The sequence below is a fragment of the Pseudopodoces humilis genome, chromosome 1 (assembly GCF_049639895.1).
Source record: "Pseudopodoces humilis isolate 2021_Gansu_Grassland_sample_001 chromosome 1, ASM4963989v1, whole genome shotgun sequence".
Lineage (NCBI taxonomy): Eukaryota > Metazoa > Chordata > Aves > Passeriformes > Paridae > Pseudopodoces > Pseudopodoces humilis.
The window spans coordinates 122,881,736-122,902,402 of NC_142200.1; the positions used below are offsets into that span (position 1 = coordinate 122,881,736).

The following is a 20,667-nucleotide window of genomic DNA, read 5'->3' on the forward strand; positions in this document are numbered from 1 at the left end:
AAGCTCATACTTTGCTTTCTTAGTTGAAAAAGACATTTTAAGAAACACTCAAACCAACCATGTAACAAGTTTTCTTTATCATATGTAAATATACTATAAATTCATTTAGTATCTAATTTTTAACTGAAGCCTCAATCATAGCTAATAAACTCAAATTTTAAATAAAGTCCTAGGGGATATAGTGAAAGTAACAGAATTCATAGGGCTTAGTTAAAAGTAACATCTTTAATCTTAATATGGCTGAAAACAAGGGAAGAAAAATCCTTTAGCTGAACTTCCAAGTATTCCACCTGCTCCATTTCTAGTCATTTTAACAAAGAAGAAAATAAAGCAAAAAATGTAATGCAACCTACCCCTCTTCCTAGTTTTGAACCGCTGGCCTGTTAGCACCGGCTTCTGATTCTTATTCATAAAATTTCTGGAGAAAGAAAAAAAAAGGAAAAATATTTATACTCTAGCATTTACAGCAACAATTTAATCCAAAGGCAAAATAAAGACTCAGTGTGGCAAAATCCCAACATATGAAAGGTAAAGAAAGTTCCTAAACATATTCCAAGAGTAATTCACATTATCTTTAAGATGAAGAGCACTACAATCCAAGGATAGCTTCAATGAGATGTGTTTCTCTTAAAACCTGGCTGTTGGCATCCCTGTAAAAAAAACTGTGAAGGTCCATAACTGAACAGGAAGGTGATGGAGTCGCTGCCCTTACTCCTGGTGCAGTTACTGCACCACAATGCAGCTCATGGGGATGCTGGCGGCACAGAAGCCACTAAGGCAGAGGACCAGGAACCATCCTGGTGGGGCTCAGCACGGCACAGGTCTTACCCTCTGGCATGGTACCAGGCAGATGGATGCCCAGGATTATGCACTGTCCAGCTCAAGACAAGATTTTGTGGTCTAACCATAAAGTGCTTGAACCACCAAATTCTAATCAAACATTTCTTATAAGCACCACTGTATCTTAGCAACTTTTAATCCTGAAAAACATGTGGGTGTAATAGAAATAATAGAAGATAAACAAATACCTTGCCTAGTCAACTTTGAGCATGAATACAGAGTTAAGGACTTGGCACATCATACAAAAGTAAAAAATACTGGGCTTGTATTACTTCAGACCTTTACAGAAAATCTTAACACATAATGTCAAAAAAGTTGGGAAGTGATAATATATTAATGTTATTTTATCTAAAGAAAACAAACTATTTTTAAGCTTTGGAGATAATCAGTTTCATCGCACCAAACACAGTTTATGCAAAGAGCAGCTAAACCAAGAGCTGAATGCAAACAGCAGCAATTAAAAGGAAGCTTTGTAGCACTTAGGACTCACCACAGGTCATTACCCTGTCCTGCCCACAGCAGTGACATCCCTGAGACTTAGAGGCCACCCACTTCACACCCTGCAGGCCATTAGGTCACTGTTACATATGAATTTCTTGTCCAAAATTAAGCGTGTTCTTCTAATGACTTTAGTTTTACAGAAATCTGTATTATTTTTGTTTCCTCATTGTGGACTCTGCAGGTCAAGTTTAGAAGCACACAGATTTGCCAACATGCTTTTACCATAAATGAAAAGAAAATCTCCATGGCTGAGAAAGAAGCCATTAATCACACAGTACTATCCAAGCAGTGTTTTCTCTACCTCTTGAAAGTTCATTTAACTCTCTTAACAATGTTCCAGCTATACAATATATTCTCATTCACCAGGCTTTTAGTGGCAGCATCCCTAGCTGGCCACTTTGGCAGCTTTGCAAATGTTTTACTTGGCAAAACACTTCCAATCTATGTTTACCACTAACCCACAGTCAAAAACTCTGCATGCAGGCACATGAACTGGAAATAGCCAGTAAAGTTCAGAGTCAAGACTGGGTTTGCTTCCTGTAAGTCACAAAAACACAAATACACAACAAGCAGTTCAACTGAGATTCACACTCATCACTGAGATTTAAAGGTGCATTTGTAACAGACCAAGGAGCATTTTGGAACAACTGCAGTACTTAACAGCCCTCTGGAAAAATGCTCTGCTCACCTGCAAAGAGAGTTAAACGTGGCAAACAAGGATATCATGGGATCTTTCAAAGTGCTGTAGGATCCAAGAGTGCCTTCACAGCAGAACTCAAAAGGCTCTTTCCCCTGATGAGACAGCTCGGTGTCAGAAGAACAGGAGGTGCTTTAGAAGTTAATTAGGCTGATAATGTAGCGGGCCACTGGGATAAGCAGAAGACCAGCCTCTAGCCAGCCACTAGCTAGATTTGACATACTTATCTGCTTTGTCTTCCTGACCTTCAGTTATTTGTAAAGAGAATGATCTGTAACATTCACCCAGGTATTTCTGACTTATGTTTTTATGTTTTGCCTGGACACTTTCCACCTTATTCTAAAATTTTCATTTTAAGAGATGGCAAGAGGAGCCCAAGAGGTTTGCAAAGAAAGTGTCAAGCGAGCCACACAGCAGGTAAGAACTGTAAGAATTCACTTTTCACACTTCTTCCAGAGTACAAACATGCTATCAAGCTGGGGTCGACAGGGACCACTTCCTTAAGGAACACAGAAAAGCCTTCAATCCAGCATATTGGTAGAGTTTCCCAGTTTCTACAAAAGAAAGGCCTATGCTAAATTTCTAACACCAGACTTCTTTCCTTGGATGCAGAGTATTTGTAAGCTGCAAAAATACTTGCATGCACCTGAAGTTTCACTATGGATTTTAACCACTGCCTGTGAACATAAAATATGTTAAGACAGCTGGGAAAAATATTTTTTAAAAATTCAGTTAAAGCAGGACTCACAACTTGTGGCAGATTTAATGACTAGAGGTTCAGTGCAACAGAACAGACTCTTGAATAGTTAATTACTAGGAACACAGGATATGCCTTCTTCTATATTTAGCTTTAAATGTACTGTACTTTAATCTGCTCAAGTGAGGGTCTGGCTTTATAAGGCACTGCCTCAAGCACCGGCCCAGGATTCTTCATTAAGAAACAGCATCTTGAGACTGAGCAAAACTAACCCAGTGATCTATACAACAATCCAGAATGGCATCAGCTCCTGAAAATGAGATTTTAAAGCACTGTTGCTAGCACAACAGATGTCTGGATAATAGTTTAAAATTAAAATTAACAGAAGTGAATACAATGCAAAAACTTTTTTTTTTTTTTTTAAATCAAGAAGAAATCAACAATAGCACAAAAGTGGTGGCTGAAGGTTGCAAAGTCAGGGTGGCAGCATATAAACTTGCACAGTACATTTGACTGCATCAGAGAGTGCAGCCTGCGTCACAGGTGTCAGATAGCTTTAAAACTTTGAAACCACATAACACCTTGAATTATTACATATGTTCTCCATTTTGAAAGGTACAGCACCTGGGCAGCTCAAAGACAATGACCAATTTTGAAATGGCAGCTAGAGAAGTCACAGAGGTTTCAGTGCAGCAAGGATCTTATGGATAGATATGGGTAGGAAGGGAATAGCCTCCAAAAGAAAACCCAAATCACCAGTCAAACTTGTATCTTGCAGCCCAACATCCTCTAGGATTCATATCAATTGTCAGCAGGAAAGCAAGCAAGAGATATGGAAATGACAGCTCACCCCTTTCACAGACTCCACTCTTCACGAGAACATGGGAGAGGCTCAGCAATAGAAGCTTTACTCTCGATTTACTGCTCAGTACTCAAGCAGATGTCAGAGCAGTACAGAACCTGGCACTATGCTCCACAATGGGTTCATTTTCCATACAAACCACATGTTAAGCCTGCGAATTACTAACTCGCAGGTACAAAATTAATCAGAAAAATAAAAAAAAAATTACTTTAAAGTTTACCAAATTCCACTCCCACTCTTGTTAACAGGCTTGTATAAAATATATATTTAAAAATTCATAAATTGGTGAGTTGGCACATTCTTCTGAGACTGCTTGAAGTCCAGGACCTAAGCTTTCTCTACAGTTGCTCCTCTTTTTCATGCTGAAGACCCTAAACAGTTAAAATTGAAGGACATCTACAGTTGTAGATATCCAGACATATATAATAAAGCAGTTACTCTAATCAAGCAATCCTTCTCACACAATTAATAAAAATTGTAACATTTTTAATTAATAAATCCAGCATTAATTAATAAAATTAATTTTTAAAATCTGAAACAGATGAAGTGAAAGTTTTTTCACCACTTCAGCAAGTATGAACTTGCTTAATAAGTTAGAAAAATGCAGTCTTTTATCCACACCACAGGGAAATTCTTATGATGATTAACTCCTGAATTATTTAAAGCCTTGGTAAGGCTGAAGTTTCTACCATTTGTTCTTGGAAACATTTTGCTCAAATTGAAAAAAAAGATACTGAAAACCTTTATTCAAAGCAACATTATTTTTCTAAGCATCATTTTACACTTCTTTTGACCAAAATATCAGAATCAGCTGAGATTCTTCAAACATTAACATGCTCAGATGAATCTGGGAACAGTTGCTCTACAGCAGCGAAACTTCACTGCCCTAGTTACAGAGAGAAGGGAATCAATGCCAGACAACATAAGAAAAAGAACAACGTTCTAATAAAAACTACCAAGATTTTATGGCTCTATCTGTGTAGGGCACAAAATACAGCCCCCAGGGCAGGCAGCGAGCTTGGATGGAGGGGGTGGGTGGGTCAAGCAGCACTGCTCCACAGCATGTTGTTGCTGCTGCTGCTGTGGGGACTGGCACCGATGGCATTTGACTGACAGGACGATGGAGAGAGCTGCCAGAACACCACCAACACAGCACCACCAGTTTTCACAGGAACAGATGCTTGGCAGGAACTATTTCTATCTCCTCCCCTTCCTGAGATATCATGTAAGACAGGGGTATTCATCACAAAGGCAAATAAAATAGAAGCATAGATGGGTAGAGTTGCTATGAAGGAAACATCCCAACCCACATATCAAGGGCAATCTTCTCTTTCCCTCAAAGAATATCCAGTACATTAAAAGGCTTTACTGCGTCGTTTTTATCCAGCAGTGTTACTGGATGTCTTCATTCTCTCACAGTTAACAGTTCCAGGCTTGGGGTAGAGGGGTTTCCACCCTTTTCAGCAGCAAGCCAAGAAGTTACATTAAATGCAAAATACTGAATTTGAGCAGTATAGAGGAAAAGCTGCCCTTGCACTTTTGCCAGAGAGGAAACACGTCAGCATGCAGCCAGCAGCTGTCTGTGCTCTCTGAAAAGCAGCAGTTAGATTATAAGCTAACAAAATCTGTAGGTGGAAACTTACAAATCATTACCAGTAGAGAGAAACAGAGCAATATAAGGGGACAAGAAAGAGCAGATGCAATCAATGCACACAAAGGTTCTCAACAAATCCTCATCAGGCTTTCCACCTTCCACTGGGACACTGTGCCCTTTGTTCCTAACACATAGGGTTTTTTAAAAGAAGTGCCTAATAAGCTGAAGGTTTGTAAATTCAACCATGGCACAAATCACCAGGAAGTGCAGCACTGGCAACCAGGTATGTCTTGCAGACTTGCCACAAAGGCACCAGCACAGCTGCCATATTTAGGAAACCTTTAACCCAGAGGTGTTGCTCATTAGAAACAATAAAGCCAGACTCTTGCCACATTAAAATCCCCTCCCTGATTTTATAGCCTCAATGGCAGCCAGCATACAGGGACAAAATAGTAACATAAGAACCTGCAGAATAAATACAATCAACACAGGGTTTTAATGTTTACATGACATACAAATATTGCTGAACGGCATGCCCTGTCTTTCCCTAAAGAGCCTTCCAGAAGCACTCAAAGCACTTAAATTTTTAAAAAATGTTTATTTTTTAATCACAGTATTGGTCTGCAGTAAGAAGTACATCTACTTCAATAAAAGTATTTGTCCCTTATTAGCATGCCTAGTGGGAGAGAGAAAACAGAGAGATGAAACAAAAGGAATTGATTTACTTCTGCAGCAAGTAGAAACGAATACCTGAAGAGAATGAAACTTACCACACATTAAATAATAAATAAAAACCTGTTTTCATGCGAGATTCTCCAGGAATGAACTGGGCATGCAGCTTGTGGAGAGTTATCCTGGAGAAGAAGGAGGGGGAAGGGAAGACCTTGCTGCTCTTTGCAGCCACCTGAAAGGAGGCTGGAGCCAGGTGGGGCTGGTCTCTTCCAAGTAAGATCAGCAAGACAAGAGAAAATGGCCTCATGTTACGTCAGGAGAGGTTTAGGTAGGGTTGGGTAGCAGGAAAATTTTCTTCACTGAAAGCATTGTGGAGCATTGGAATAGGCTGCCCAGGGAAATGGTAGAGTCACTGTCACTGGAAGTATTTAAAATGCATGTAGATGGACTTGGTAGACATGCAGATGGCACTTCAGGACTTGATAAACCCAGAAAAATTGAGAAAGACTCAGTAAAGTCTGCACCATAAATCACATCACCTAACAGCTAAACTGGGATGCACAGGAAGATGTTTCTTGAAAAAGTCAGAAAAATCCCACCTCCCATTGCCACCAGTGAATGTACAATCACATACTGTATCAGAGAGCCACCTCACTGCATTTATTTCAGGAGAGTGGGTATTTCTTAGGTCACTAACCAGGAATTTCTACAGAAGTGGCTCAGATGAGTAACACTACTGAAGCACTTTCAACGTACTTCACAGTGTCAAGAGAACTGTAAACTGAGCACCGAGACAATGGACTTCACTGTCGTGTCATCAGGAACCATATAAAAAAAGTGTGAGTCACGGCACAGTCAGTGAAAGAAAAGACAAAAAAAAAAAAGAAAAAACGAGTATAAAATTCCTAATAATTGACAGGTAAAAATACAAGTTAAGAAAATTAAATCTCACACTCAGGTTGACACACAAAAAATGTTGTCTTTCAGTAACAAGATTTCTTCCAGCAACTAAAGACGAGGAATTAGGTGTAATTCCTTAAGAACAAGGTATTAGCAGGAGCTTTTCTCACTGTTGAGAGATCTCTTAGGTGCTGTACTCTCAACTGGAACAGTTTTCGATAATGGAGATGGTGTATTGCTACAGATCAATTCATACCAAATTAACATTCATCTTAAGGTAAAATGCCAACTCCAAGCTTGCATACCTTGCCAACAGGAAAACCTCTTAGAAAAAGAAGGGGATAAAAAGGATCAGAGAGAGATCAGGGTCAGGTGAACTAAGAAAACAAATGGAAGAAAGAACTCTTCCAAAGCTAACAAAGTTTTTTCCTCACACAAGACACCACTTTCAATGGACTGTGTAAATGCTAAAACAGGGTTCTTTAATTTGGAGACATTGGATGTCCTGATCATCCTGAAAAATACCACTGTCTTAGCAATTGCCATAGAGATGATTTTGTTATAGGAAAAATGGTGCAGCTGAAATTCTGCAAAAACGTGACTGTAAAAGTACTGCAGCAATTCAGCTCAATCCTTCATTAATGTTTGGGGGAGAACTGCAGTAGTCACTGTTCACAGTGCATTTGCAAGAAATAATTAATGGAGTTACTTTACAGAGTTCCCTTGAATCAGGTCTCTAATAAACCAATAAATACAGGTATTTGGAAGAAATATGCTAAAAAAGTGAGAGCCTGAGAGGCTTCATTCTCAGGAACAAAGCTTGTAAGACACAAGACAACACAGTAACAGTTCAGTAATGAAGGCACGAAGATCACCTTCCTCATGTAGAGTACCACTCCTCTGTTCAAGTCCATCCTGCTTCATTTTTTTTTAATGTATCAGCCCACTGAAAGTTTTTACTATGTTGACCCTACTCACTCAATTTCAATATCAACAATAAAATCAGATGTGCCTCTTCCATTCTTCTTGCCACCTCAAAGCTCTGAAAAGCAGCAAAACCACTGGACATCTCTAGTACCTCCAGGACACAATACTGCAGCACTTGGAAACTGGTAAACTAAGGGGCTACGGTTAAAAATAAAAACAAATAAACACAATCTGTGCATTCTCCAGAAAGCAATGCCCCCCAGATGCTAGCAATTCATTATTCCATGAACTAAATACAGTAATGAGAGGAGGGATGTATTAATAGCCAGTACCTCCTACACACCTGCAATTGGTGAAGGCCTTGGTTTTAACAGAACAACTGCTTTAAGCATTAAAGCAAGTTTCAATTCAGAAATCCCTAATTATTTCTTCAAAGCATGTGCAAGGAGTTCACCAAGATAATGTATGTTTTTTTTCCCCAGATATCTGAATTCTGATCTTTCTGGCACAAAGGGCCAGCAGTGAAAATATACAACACTTTGCACTGTATCTAGTATTCCAAACATACCAGCTAACACTGATTAAGCTGTTAGCAGTATTCATTTGGACAAAAGGAGGAGTCTGTAACTATCTTGCATCACTCTGCATCTCAAAGGCAGTCCCGTATTCCCTGTGGCTGCTTCTTCCTCCTTAGAGCAGGTGAACATTTTGACAGAACACACTAGTTTTGGTAAATAAATTTCTGGAGTGGGGAATAGAAACAGTCAATGCTGCTTCAACCTGGAAACAGGTTTTCTAGGCAATAGTAGGTTCAACTCCCCTCAGATCAAGCTAAAATAATCCCATGGCAATAGATACTGATGCACATCCAAGTTACATTTTGGGGAAAAAAAACAGAAATGAAGGCCACCCATCGGGTGCCTACACAATCAACTGTTATGCTAGGTGAGTCAGAAAAATAGCTATTACAGACTGAGCAGACACTTGCTATCCTGCCCACTGCTTGGCAGCTCCCATACCAGCACTCTCAGGCTTCAGAAAGGCATTTCTTCACTTCTACATGGAAACCTGAAAGCTCTTAGATTAATTAATGGAAGAAGAGTATATCAATGGCTATTAAACACATTAATGGTACAACCTTCTAAGTTTGAAAATTGCTGTGAGCTTGACAGGACATGAAAGAGAAATGAAGCACTCCCATCTATCTATCTATCTAGTTGTTGTTTAGGGGTTTCTGGGGTGTTTTCTTTGTTGTCCTCTTTGTTTTTCTTTTCTCAACTACCAACACTACAGGCCACTGTCAGAGATGAAACCATACAGATGAAACTATAGATCCAAGGCAAATTTCTCCCAGTAAGCCAAGCTTTGGTATGAGAAGGCTGCCTCTTAGATCCACAAATACACAAGACAAGCATTACTCACCCATGACAGCATACTCCACCCAAGAGTATTATGACAACAGCCCTGAGAGCTCAATGCACCTGAGTAAGGTCAGATGAGGAGAAATAAAAAAAAAAAATCCCAAGAGGACTATCCTGGGTCCTTGTTGTATTACTAATTTTGCAGGAGGACTTTAGTTGCTTTTTGTAAGATGAGGGAAAACATTCAAACCAGTTTTCTTCAGAGAGTAAAAATCTTTAAGACATATTGTGATTCAAGCCACGTATTTCTTCCCAAAAAAGGGTGCCCAGGGAGTATCAAGATTGGTAATGGGAATCACATTGACATTGTGATTGAACTGTGTATTGCAACTGTTTTACTTATAAATGTGTCATTTACAATTGTATGACATTCACAGTACATTCTGTATTAGTCTGCTAAATCAGAAATCCCATGTAATATCAACTATCTTCAGATGAGGAAATTAGATATTAAATATCATACCCTCTACAGGTGGAATATCTAAACGATGCTGATCAGAGTACTGGCCTCCAACACTATTCACATATCAGAACTGGGAGATCAGTTTTGGTTTGGTAACCCAAAGCTCAAATGCCAAGCAATCACATATGGCAAAGTTTCCCTTATTTTGGAATATCATACACAGGCACAGTCCTGAAAATTCTCAAAGCACTGCATCTTCTCTCAATTTTGACAGTTTAACTTTTCTTAATCTTCTTCCATCCTGTACCTAAACAAAGTGACATTAAACACAAGACTTATCTGAAAATATAAATGCATAAAACCAAGAATATTTCTTTGATGGTAATCTGTATTCAGGAGACTTTGAAATACATCAAACTGAACCCAAAGAATTCACAGTCTATCTATAAGCACTGCAAGCAATGGCTATTATGAATGCTTCTTAAATCCTGCTTCTCAAATGTAATTACATGCAATTTTGATCATAATTGCAATCAGATGAAAACTCGGTTCTCAAAAATACATTTACATATACAGGTGGCCAAAATCTCAGAACTAAGAAACATTGCCACAAAAGGAAGTCAAATAAAGCAACAATATAAATCACTGGAGGTAGAAAAAAATAGAGCAACTAGCCTGTAGTGTTACTAATTTGTATCTATTTTCCAGTATTAGCATCATCTCCTAAGAGCTTATTCACATTTCAAGAAGCTAGTAGAAGTTATTGAGACACCTGTTTCACCCAGATGTAGATCAGAACAGGTATATAATATTTTTACCCCACTCCACCAGAGGCAGAAGGCAGTGCTGAATACACCACAATGCTTTGTGCCCACGCATTGGTAATGGAAGCACAGAGAGCTGTCAGTCAGCTCAGCTCAATGCAAAACCCAGAATTTACTTGACACTACTGGCTGTGAGGACCACTCCCTGTTTCACTGTCAATCATTCTAGAAGGCAATCAGCTAAGCCAAAACCCCTATTGACTTTTCCTGACTAAACAGCCAACTGTCAGAACCCAAATATGGGGTACATTTGACTTGCCTTTAAAAATTAATGATGACACGTAGTCTGACCCCACAATTCTTGCCTATTTTCACCATAAGGAGAAACAGAAACATTTTCAGAAAATAGCTTATCTAAAATATTCTGCTTGCCCGTCTTAGACTGAGATGGGTGAACAGCTTCACAGCTTCAGATTTAAGGCACTTTTTAGATAACTGAATCAGATCAAACTTCACACCTGCAGATTAGCCATCTGTGTGAAAGTCTATAGCTCAGTGATACCTATAAACATCTCAGGCAGAGTTAGGATTTTAGCTGCCCACCCAAAATTAACTATAAGGCAATTATTATTTGTATACTATTCGGTTCTATACTTAATTCAGTAGACCTGCTTGTTTATCTTTCTGAAATAATTCACAGAACTTTCATTGTTGGCTGAAAAGTTTCAAAATCCACCATACCACAAATATGTTGAGAGCATAGTCTCAGCATCAGACCACAGCCATCCACCCACTCCCAACCCAGTTTCTGAAGCCAAGCATTACTGCAGGAGTTATGGATTTCTAACCAGAATATGTTTAGTATCTTTTTTAAAGGGCATAAAGCATCATTACACCAGACAGCCTTGCTTCCTTCAGAGAAAGCACGCATCCACTTTGTGGTTGTTTGGCCTACATCAACGTCAGCACGGCACAATGATACTTGACACTATTAATAGGGAAATCTATTTTCTTGTTTACAACATCACTGTTCATGCACTGGAAAGACCAATAGCAGCAACCTACTTCTGCACATAACCTAATAAGGGTTCCATGGAATGCGTATCTGTAGGTGTATGCATACATACTCACATACAAGAGAGCAGAAACATCAGTAAAAGCAACATTAGATTTCTACAACTCACTTCCTATGAAAATGCAAACTATGAAGAATTTAAAAGGTTTACTAATGAGGCAGCTAAAGGATTTTTTTTTTGATGGACCAAGAAACCACAATGAAGGGCTTGGCTGGTCCCTCTGAGGCTTCAGAAAGATACGACAGTTAACCTAACTAAATCCTAGAATGCAGACCTGTTCAGTCATTGGATACAGCCAAACTCTCCAAGTCAGTGAACTGACTGCTGAAGGCCATGCAAGCCAACACATGGGTATCACACCTCAAATGATGTTCTGCATTGTTTGATACGCTCTGTAGAACTGAATAACTAGAAAAGTTGGCATATGTTCTTTGCTAAGTGAGGATAAAAATGCAAAGGTAGAAGTGACAACCTAAATTATTTTTTTCCAATTCTAAAACAGAAGAGAGCAGATGTTCAACATGACTCTCAATTGGGGACTTTGCAATAACTGATAATTTTTTGCTTTTCTGGACAATGCTTCAAAAATAAAGTTGATATTTCAGTTGATATTTAAAGTTGATATTTTATGTTGACATGAACCTTTACTAACCAAGTGTTAGGAACATGAATTAAAGTACTTTGCTCAGTAATTTATTAGCCTAGTTTTCAATGTAAATTAAGTAACTTATCTTGGGATTACAAAAAAAAAAAAAAAAGTAACAAGTGCGTTGAAAACAATAAATGGGGAACATAACCTACAGTTCTTGTCCCTATCACCAAGATCTTGCTCTCCCTCAGTTTCAAAAGACTTTATTTTGCTTCCTCATACCATAACACTGCTTTTGCAGGGCCGATACCTACTGAAAAGGTCAACAATTTAAACTGGCAGGACAAAGAAAAATGGGGAAAGAATGAGGCCTTCCTATACCTCAACAAAATACAACTTAGGGAGAGCACTAAGATGCTAAACTAATCCCAGCATCAAACAGGCTACCCATAAAACGCTTTGGCTTGACACATTTGGCTTCAGTGAGCTGGGAGCTACCACTCATAGATAAAAGTTCAAGAATCGCACAACTTCTTCACAGGAGAGACCTGAGAGTCTGATGCCTTGACAATTTAGCAAGCAAATTTAGTGAATCACCAACCAACCAGTCCACTGTCATCATGAAGAATCTTGGAGGCACAACAGCAATGCAAATTGACATACTGATGGCAGAGTACATTGGGAAAAAGGCACTTCTCAGCTTACACCAACAAACAATTTAATAGAAATAAAACAACTGACAAAAATAAAGTCCTTCCCTTGGCTCTTCTAGATAATTATGTGCATTCTCTCCTTCCTCTAATTCAAGAAGCCTTTTAACAAGGCCCCACAAAACAAGACAACCAAAATCAAAACCTGGCAAAAGACCTCATGCATGTGCTTGAGTACAGAAGCAGGTGTTTCCTCTTGCTGGGAAGGGAACTGAGACTGATGTGCAGGATGATAGATTTGAAGGACAGAGCCAAGGATTCACATCGCCCTGGGGGCACATTGACTGGGGCCACTTTTCACACAAAATGTAGAGAAAGAAACCCACAGACATCTTGGCAGAATATGGTATTCAACAGCACAACACTGGATTTCCACAGCACTGGCTGATGATTTTGGGATCCTCAGGTCACAGTCACAAGAAACCACACATTAAGAAAATATAGTCAAAGCAGACCTAAGACAAAAGAGACTTAACACAGGATTCATAAAGCTGCGGAGACATGGAAAAAAACAGCAACCAGACTCAAACTAAACTCACATCAATATTGATGCATATAAAGAAGGTTGTAGATTGAAAAGAAACTCACCACCCCCTCTTCTAAAGGGCTGATTTTTCCTCAAGTGTTTAAAAGAAATAACATACTTTGTTTTTCTAATTTTTTGTTGTTCAAGTCAACAATGGTAGTGAAAATAAATTACAAGCTCAGTACCTAATGCTCAGTAGTATCTTCCCAGGATTTCACCCCTGTGTTTCACCAGAAGAAAATGGCTAATGTATAACTTGAATGCACTGAATGTATCTTCCCTCTTAAAAACATTTCTAGAGAACTAGAGGATTTTATTTATGGAAACAAAACCTAAAATGAAAGGATCGCTTTAGCTTTCAAATTATAAACTGCTGGAACTGCTTAGACTTCTTTTCTGCATGAAAACACATCTAAGGAAAACACATGAGACAGTAGTTATTACAAGCAAGTACAACCCCAAAGCCATATTTAATTTTTCTGCCTGCAGGAGCTGAAGGAATTGTAGAAGGGTGTAACTCGTTGAGATTCAAGACATCACAGAAGATGCTTCTTTCCAGTGTCCCTGGCCAACCTCTGTCCCAGACTGTGTCTAGCATTTCCTTTGCCTGACCTGTCTGTCCTCAGTCCTAATTCTGACTAGAGGTAATCCATCATCTTACAGGCTGAATAAAAGCAGTAATCTTTGTCTGCCACTATGAGTCTGCAAAAACTATAAGTGATCTCTACACAAAACTTCTGCATCCAACGTAAGAATAGCTCAGATTTTGCAGAGCAAATCCTTATTGCAAAAACATACATACATATGAAGGACTCAGTGGATTTTAAAAGTCACTCTGTATTTTTTGTAGTAGAAAAAGACCCCACATTTCTAATTTCAAAAGCTCTTAGGCACATAGCAACTAAAAGCTCTCATAGACAAAATAAGAAATACTACTGATTTAATTCATGGAAGTATTTTCCTGACTTGCTGTAATTTAAAAACCTAAACAAGTAACTCAACATTGATTATTTGTTTTATACAGCACATGCGAGGAAGACTTTTTATTTTATTAAAACCAGCTTAGCCAACAAAAATGTATCTAAAGACGGAGTGAGAACAGTCCTGCAATCTGATCTACATGAGCTGCCACACTTGGACTCAACCATCCCCATCACAAACAGTGATCCAAGTTGGGAATTTTTACTAATTGTTACAAACATGAGTTCCCTGTATTGTGGTTATACTATACAACCAGTTTACAGAAGACCAAAGCTGTCAAACCCTGAAATGCAAGTGTTTCATTCTGCTCTCATCTATACAGCATGTAAGAATGGTAAAGAGCACTATCGGTGCAGTGAAATGGCCACCTCACCACTGAACATGGGTACTGGACTTTTTGGCTTTTTATTTTGACTTTTGCAGTCTCTTACAAGATCTACAGCTGCATTTAAGAACTACAGTACAGCAAGTTCAAAAGGGTTTTCAGGCATGGCAGGGTGTTAATCCACTCCACAGACTTCTCTCTTTCTTCATTTGTCAATTTTCCTCTCACATACCAGCATTACCTTTGAGTGATCCTTGAGTATTTTATCTTTGAACAGATAGTTACTACTTTAGCATGTAAGTACTGTTGCAATTGAAGGGAAGAGTCATTTTTAATCAACACTGGATCACACAGAAAAAGAAACCGTTTCAGAAATCAAATCTACAGCTTAATGGACAATCATGGCAGTTCAGAGGTGATTTATTGCTCATCAAATATCAAAACAGAATTACCTCACCTGTAAGCGCAGGCAGAGACAGATGTGGGTGACAGCCTACTGCCTTATGAGCAACCCAGACGTAGGAATTCCCAAATTTGCACAGGAGGAATGAGGACAGAAAATTAGATGAAGAATAAAAGACGATGTCTTTTAAAGAAATCTGAATTTAACAGTACACATCCATTCAATGCATTATCTAATTCCTCTGTCCTAAACAATAACCTTAAGCCTACTAAGAGGTACATATATTTGCACATGACTGCAAGCAGAGTTTAAATAATCCTGTCTGGAGGTTAAAAAAATTACTAGCTAATTATATCTAATTAAATCTTTAACCCAAGTGCCTCCATCATTCTTCACCAAAAAAAGGTTTGATTGACTAAATGCTGCTAACACTGTTTTTCCCAGAACTGCACTCATGAATCCCCAAAACCAGTACAGATTCTATATGTGCTGTAGTTTTCAATCTCCTTCTACACACAGATATATATTTCCATTGCAGCTTTATGTAATTTTATTTGCTTTATATCTCTGAAATTTTTAATTTATTTTAGGAACAGCTGTCTGGAAAACCATTGCGAACGAGCTCTTACAGAAGTTGTGCTAATGCATTACTGGGTTATTGCTACCACCTGCAAAGCTTAAATGGGAAAGAACTTAGTCTTGCAAAGTGCTCAGACATACACATATTGCTCTGCTGTCATTAAACAAATCTCAGTCTTTTAACAGCAAAAAGCAGCTTGCATGCCATCTCTTCCAAAAAATGCAATTACCTACCTATGTGGAATTCATAGGCATGAAACTTTGTTTAAAGCTTAGATTTCTTTTAATTCAATAAAACCCCAGTGACTTAAAGCTACAACACAAAAAGCACAAAACATGTATTGTCTGAGCAAGCTGCTCATAATACAACCACCTGGAACAAACAATTAAGAGACTGTGAACTCAACCTGCAAAAGAGCAATTTTTTTTTTCCTATGCTGAGTATATAAAAGAAGAAAGAGGTACACATATCTGATTTTGTTGTGAAAGCAATGCTGACTTTTTCAAAGGAAGCTTTTAACCAGGAAGTACAAATGCACATTCATCTAAGGCACTTTCACTGCCCATGATCATCCTCACAATACCTGAGCACCTCAAAATTTATTCTTTGTTCTGTTAATCCTCACTCCCTGTGAGAAGATTCTGGTTGCCCTGGCATGATTAGCAGTTAAAGATACACAAAAATAAAAGCATGTGCTCAAAAATGCACTTTGCAACATATACAAATAAACTTGTGAACAGTTTTCTTAGAAGAAAATTCTATAGGTGACCGTTATTGTGGATATATTTTAGGTGCAAAACCACCAAAGCTGGCTCTGCTCAATCAGGTCAAGTCTTAGAGCAAGCCAAGAGCCAAGTTAAATCATACTAAACCCATAAAGGAGTTTCTTACCATTTACAGACATACAAGCCCCAAACTGGTATTTCACACTGCTCTGACCCGTATTTCCTGCTGGAGAACACTGCCCACCTCAATTGTGCTCATCCTATAGTCTGGATCAGACAATCTTTTGGAAAATACTTAGGTGTCCCTCTGTCCCATATATATAAGAATCCTTCAAGACCGGATTCAAGAGAAGATGGAAAGAAGCATAAACCTAATCTTGTCAGACTTTGGATACAGCTACAGTCAAGTCTTGAGATTTGCTCCTAAAGTTCAAAGTGTAGAGAAAGCCTAACTTTGTGCAAGGTCTCACAAGGAATTGGTAGCAGGTGGAGATCTCCATTGAGGTCTCAGATTAGCATTTTAGCTACAGGAATACCTTGTGTGTAGCTATTGTGGATACACCAACTGTGTTCAAAAACATGTATCAGTGCTCGCCAGTTTCAGTTATTTTTCTGTGGTTTTATAATTACCCTCTGGTACAAAACAGAACTTAGCAACATTAACATAACAAAGACCAAGTGGCTGCCCTGAGACCCAGAAACAGATGCAAGTTGATAAAACATCCCTTACAATAAAATAAAGACACTTAAAGAAGTCAAAGAGTTATACAATGCCAATCAACTGGGCTGGGGGAGGCAGGGATGCACAGAAATAACTTATCCACAGATTACTATTGTGAGATCTGAGAGGAAAAAACAGAGGATGTTTCTAGCAATAAAAACCCCTTGAACTTGCATGAACTTGAATTGATCTAAATGAATAATCCTATTAGATCCTCTTAACTTTGGCCAGGATACAATTATAAGGATTGGAGACAGCAGGACCAAAACCCAGTAGGGGTCTGTCTGCAAGGCTCAGCTCCACTTGAACAGGATTTCCTATTGCCCAGGGCACGCAGGAGACAGAGCTAGTTTACAAAAACACACTTGGCAACAATATGAAATGGATTTCACATAGGAATGACTCACTGCACCTACAACTTCAGTTCAGCAAAAAGATAATGGCAGGGGACACCACAGGTCTGTCAAGACATGATTGCACATCAAGGCTGAACAGGAACCAACTCCTCATCAGCTCCCAAAACAGGAACTGGGGGCTGGGGACTAAAAACCATGAAGCAGCAGGCTCAAAAACAGGAAAGAAGTGGTCATCTTTCAAGCAGTCATGAAAGTTATAATCATGGGATGCTGCATACACATAATTTACCTAAATTTAAAAAGCCTACCAGCCTACTTTAGGCTGTCAAATATAAAGGTAAACACAAAGACACTTTGCTGAGGAAATCCCTAGTTGAACCAGTGAGATGGGAGCTAGGAAAGAAGTCACAGAACTATGCATACTTGTTTGACCTATTATTTTATTTTCCCCTAGACAAAATGTAGTGGATCAGAAGGTTTCTGACCCAGCCAGACCCAGGCACTCAAACAGACTATGGGATCCTTTGACCTCTGCAGAGTACATGCCCAGAATTCAGGCAACCCTCCAAGACAGAAATGAACGTAGGTCATTTGAGAGAAAACAGTGAAACCAGTTCAGCATTTCCTTTCCCTGTCTTCCATGTCCAAGACTGAGAGTGTCATGGTGCACTCTCCAAGGATAGGGCAGTCTCTTCTCCCCAAATTGACCCAAGAAACGATTATTGCTCTGTACATTCTCCCAAAATGAATGTTACTTAAAGAAAGCCCTGTTATCTTCTTGCATGAATCTTACTCTTGACAATTGCACATGGACACTTAGGATTGGTACAACACATTGGTAACAACAGCTGTCACAAATCTCCATGAGCACACCTCCATGCAGTAAAACCAGCAAACCTCTGGGGAAAAATGTCACCACTGGTTCCTGCTTCACAAATCACAAGTACCCAGATGTATCACCTGATGAAGAAATAAGGATTTTTTAATACGTAAATATATAATTTAAAATCTAAAATATTCTGAATCACAGTGAGGTTAACATTTCCTTCTCCCTCTGTAATACCCAAAATATAAATTATTAATTACCAAGCAGTAATACACACACCTTAAATATGTGAAACAAACAGATGCAGCAGATAAAAGAAGATGCATTAAGGGACAAGATACAAAGGCACAGAACCTACATTTTCATGTTCCAGTTTCCTGCCCTGCCGCTAACTCCCCACACTGCCTTGAAAAAAAAGTCACTTGTTTCCTCCATGCTTCAATTTATATTCATAAAATGGAGGCAATGCCACTTCATCATGACCTATTGAGAAATGTCTGCATGCTACAGGATTAAAGGTCATACAGAAGCCAGGTAAGAGTGCGAAACATGTTTTAACTAGCACTGAAAGTATTTTATTTCCCTTGCAGATGGAGCACTCCTGTAGCCTTAGTCACCAAGTGAGATCCAGTGAGGCTGCCAAGGAAAAACTGTGCCTGTTCACTCTGTGAAGAAGGGTGGGATAGCAATAATGACATTCTCATATTAAAGAAAATGAATGTAATATGCATACTTTTGTGTGCTGAATGCACAACAGGTTTAGGGCGGGTTTTTCTGAATGCAAAAGGAAGCTTGAAAGCTCTTGTTATTTAATAGTGCCACAGAGATTATCAGGGCACTGTAGTATAACAAAATTTGTTCACAGCAGGTAAAATTCACACCCTGCAGTGAACCAACAAAAGACCACTTCAACCCTAATTTCAGCCCTTATGGTTGATCCAGTGACATACTTCTGTTAGCATTACATGGGGATCATTTTCCAGATCAGAATATTAAAAGCACTTGTGAGTCAACGGCATTTCCTTCAAGACATTTTTGGTTTCCCACAGAAAAAGTCAAGGGAATCTGTTATAATCTGAAGTCCAAACCAATCTCTTTTATTTACACTTGTTGATGCAAGTAAAACTAGATGGTGGTACACCCCTGTATTTCCATTAGTTTTAAAATCATGGAAATGTACACAATTTGGCTGTTTAGTTAAAACAAAACTGTACCACATTTTTTACCCAAATAGTTACAAAGATACACTATATTCAGAGAGCATTCTCTTCTATGAGACCTCACCATTTCTGAAAGTCAGTCAACAAGTCATCAACAGGTATCAAAATAAAGAACAAGATTAGTATTAGAAAGAGAAATTTCAATATATAAGTAAACATGAGATGAGGTGCAAGTACTAAGGAAAGGAAAAATTCGGCTAGCTGATAAAGCCATGCCTTCAAAAATTAGTTACAGGAAAAAAATGGGTTCCTTCAACGGAAGGATACAAAAAGTATACATTGAAGAGTAGGGCAAAGAAGGGTAAAAGTCAGCACCAAGCACCAGGGTCCTGCTCTTTTTCCTGGTATAAAAACAGACAAAAATCAGTGATGTTAAACCTCAGTCTCTCTCCCTTGGAAGGAATCTGCAGGATCGTCCCTGTGCCTATCGAGCTTCCGCTGGAATAGTGGAAAGTTGGATCTGTAACAAAGATTATTTTTCCACCAACAGTTTAATTTTAGAAAGGCGCCAACAAAAGGCACCGCTCTGAACACCCCGAGCGCGTTCCTTCCCCTCCCGATCCATCAGCGCCCGTTTCCTCCTGGAGACACGATGCCGTGACACAACCACGGCTCCATTCGGCCGCTTTAGCCGAACAAAACGCTCTTCCTGCCTGGAAAAAATAAGACAACAAAAACCCCAACCACCCAACCAACCGATGCCATAAAAAGGCAGGAAAGCAGGCGCACGGAAGGAAGGGCCGGCGTGCACCATAGCCCGCACCGCCGCCCTCCCGCAGCGGACCCGGCGCCGCCGGTGCTCCGCAAACCCGCGAACGGCGGCGCTTCCGAACCCGGGGTCCTGCACCGACACCGGGACTGTGACGCCGCCGCTCGCCCTGCCCCGCCATGGCCGCCGCGCGCGCCCGCCCGCCCGGAGCTGCCCCACAGCAGCCACGGTCGCCTGGACAGCGCGGCCGCGGGGTTCCGGCGAGGCTCCGGCACAGCTCCCGCCCGCTGCTCTCCCCGTCCCGGCCGCACCTGTCGGGTGGTTGCGCGGTCCGGGGCGGGGAGGGCGAGCGAGCGCGGCTGCAGCAGCGACGGCGGGAGACAATGGAGGAGTGAAGGACGGACACATTGACACACGGGCGCCTCCGCCCGCCCGCACCACTCCTGGCACCTCCCCGGGGGGGAGGAACGAAAGAACCGCGGAGAAGCCAAAAAGGAGCTACAAAAGAAAAACGGAACGCATTTCTCAACCTGAAAACAGAGGACAAGAGCGGACAGGCTCCTTCTCTCCCCCGGCACTGGGTGGTGAACCTGGCGGAGGGCGAGAGGCTGGTACGCAGTGACCCCCATCCTTAGGCAGGAA

At 39.9% G+C, this 20,667-nt stretch overlaps 1 protein-coding gene across 2 annotated transcripts in view; it reads right to left on the reverse strand.

The window, feature by feature from the left end:
- Positions 1 to 20,664, reverse strand: part of BZW2 (basic leucine zipper and W2 domains 2) — a 57,188-nt gene extending 36,524 nt beyond the window's left edge. The window contains exons 1-2 of one of the 2 annotated variants that reach the window (XM_088067157.1): positions 20,556 to 20,664; positions 354 to 418 (exon numbers count right to left, since the gene is read on the reverse strand). In XM_088067157.1, the coding sequence (XP_087923283.1) occupies positions 354 to 411 (58 nt within the window). In that variant the 5' untranslated portion in view covers positions 412 to 418; positions 20,556 to 20,664. Of the gene's footprint in view, positions 1 to 353; positions 419 to 20,336; positions 20,443 to 20,555 lie in introns of those variants that run through there. The other variant, XM_005518848.2, reaches the window with a different exon arrangement.
- Positions 20,665 to 20,667: the final 3 nt, after the last annotated feature.